Source organism: Corvus brachyrhynchos, unplaced genomic scaffold (assembly GCF_000691975.1).
Source record: "Corvus brachyrhynchos isolate BGI_N302 unplaced genomic scaffold, ASM69197v1 scaffold30, whole genome shotgun sequence".
Lineage (NCBI taxonomy): Eukaryota > Metazoa > Chordata > Aves > Passeriformes > Corvidae > Corvus > Corvus brachyrhynchos.
In genome coordinates, this window is record NW_008235742.1 from 614,339 (window position 1) to 615,761 (window position 1,423).

Below are 1,423 nucleotides of genomic sequence, written 5' to 3' on the forward strand. Positions count from 1 at the left end.
CATGTCGCTGCGGGCGGCCGTGCGCTACGACCCCGAGAGCGAGACGCTGACGCTGAGCGGGGAGATGGCAGTGAGCCGCGGGCAGCTCAAGATCGGCGGCCTCGGCGTCGTCTCCGATGCCATCTTCGACCTGGGCAAGTCCCTCTCTGCCTTCAACCTGGATGACACCGAGGTGGCCCTGCTCCAGGCCGTGCTGCTCATGTCCTCAGGTGTGTGTGCACACCAGTAGTGGGGGAATGGGGTGGGTACCCCATGCCAGAGGAATCAGGGTTGGGTGTTGGGTGGGCACCCCAATGCCCAGAGTTCTCACTGTCCTGGGGAGGTGTTGGGTGGGCACCCTGATGCCAGAGATCCCCAGCAGCTTCAGAGGGAATTGGGAGGGCACCCCATGCCCAGAGGCTGCGCACGGGGATTGTTGTGTTGGCACCCCCTTGCCCACAACCCCCAGCATGTGGAGGTGCATTGGGTGGGCACCCCAATGCCCAGAGTCCTGACTGTCTTGGGGGTGTGTTGGGTGGGCACCCTGATGCCAGAGCCCCGCAACATCTTCAGGGTGTGTTGGGTGGGAAACCGTGCCCCCCCTGGATTTTGGGGGGGTTTGGAGTGGGCACCCCAATTCCCAGAGCTTCAGGCAGCTGTGCCAGGCTGGGAGGGGTCCCAGGAGCATGAGGTGGGCACCCCAATCCCTGGTACCCAGGAGCACAGGTCCCCTTGGTGCCCTGGGGCCCCCTGCCAGGCTGACGTGGGTCTGTGGGGTGTGTGGGACACTCAGCCCTGTGGGAGAGAGAATCCCTGCAGGTGTCAGATTGGGAGAGGGACTCTTCCATGGGCAGAGAGTGCCAGGACAACAAGGAGAGGTTTAAACTGAAAAGGGGAGATTGTGATGGGGTATTGGGAAGAAATTCCTCCCTGTGAGGGTGCTTAGGCCCTGGCACAGGCTGCCCAGAGAAGCTGTGGCTACCCCTGGATCCCTGGAAGTGTCCAAGGCCAGGTTGGACAGGGCTTGGAGCACCCTGGGATAGTGGAAGGTGTCCCTGCCCATGGCAGGGGGGTGGAACTGAGTGAGCTTTAAGGTCCCTTCCCACCCAAACCCTTCCATGATTCCACGATCCCCTGATGATTCCCTGATTCCCGCAGACCGGACGGGGCTGATCTGCGTGGAGAAGATCGAGAAGTGCCAGGAGACGTATCTGCTAGCCTTTGAGCACTACATCAACTACCGCAAACACAACATTCCCCACTTCTGGCCCAAGCTGCTGATGAAGGTGACGGATCTGCGGATGATCGGCGCCTGCCACGCCAGCCGCTTCCTGCACATGAAGGTGGAGTGTCCCACCGAGCTCTTCCCCCCCCTCTTCCTCGAGGTCTTCGAGGACCAGGAGGTGTAGGGCTGACACCCCCCACCCTGTGCCCCCCCAACCCC

General features: G+C 62.1%; 1 protein-coding gene across 1 annotated transcript in view; it reads left to right on the forward strand.

The window, feature by feature from the left end:
* The window catches only part of THRA (thyroid hormone receptor, alpha), a 7,755-nt gene extending 6,338 nt beyond the window's left edge, over nt 1-1,417 (forward strand). The window contains 2 exon segments of the mRNA XM_017737223.1: nt 1-209; nt 1,138-1,417. The exon segment at nt 1-209 is cut by the window's left edge and continues 15 nt beyond it. Coding sequence (XP_017592712.1) covers nt 1-209; nt 1,138-1,388 — 460 coding nt within the window. The 3' untranslated portion in view covers nt 1,389-1,417.
* The last annotated feature ends 6 nt before the right edge of the window (nt 1,418-1,423 follow it).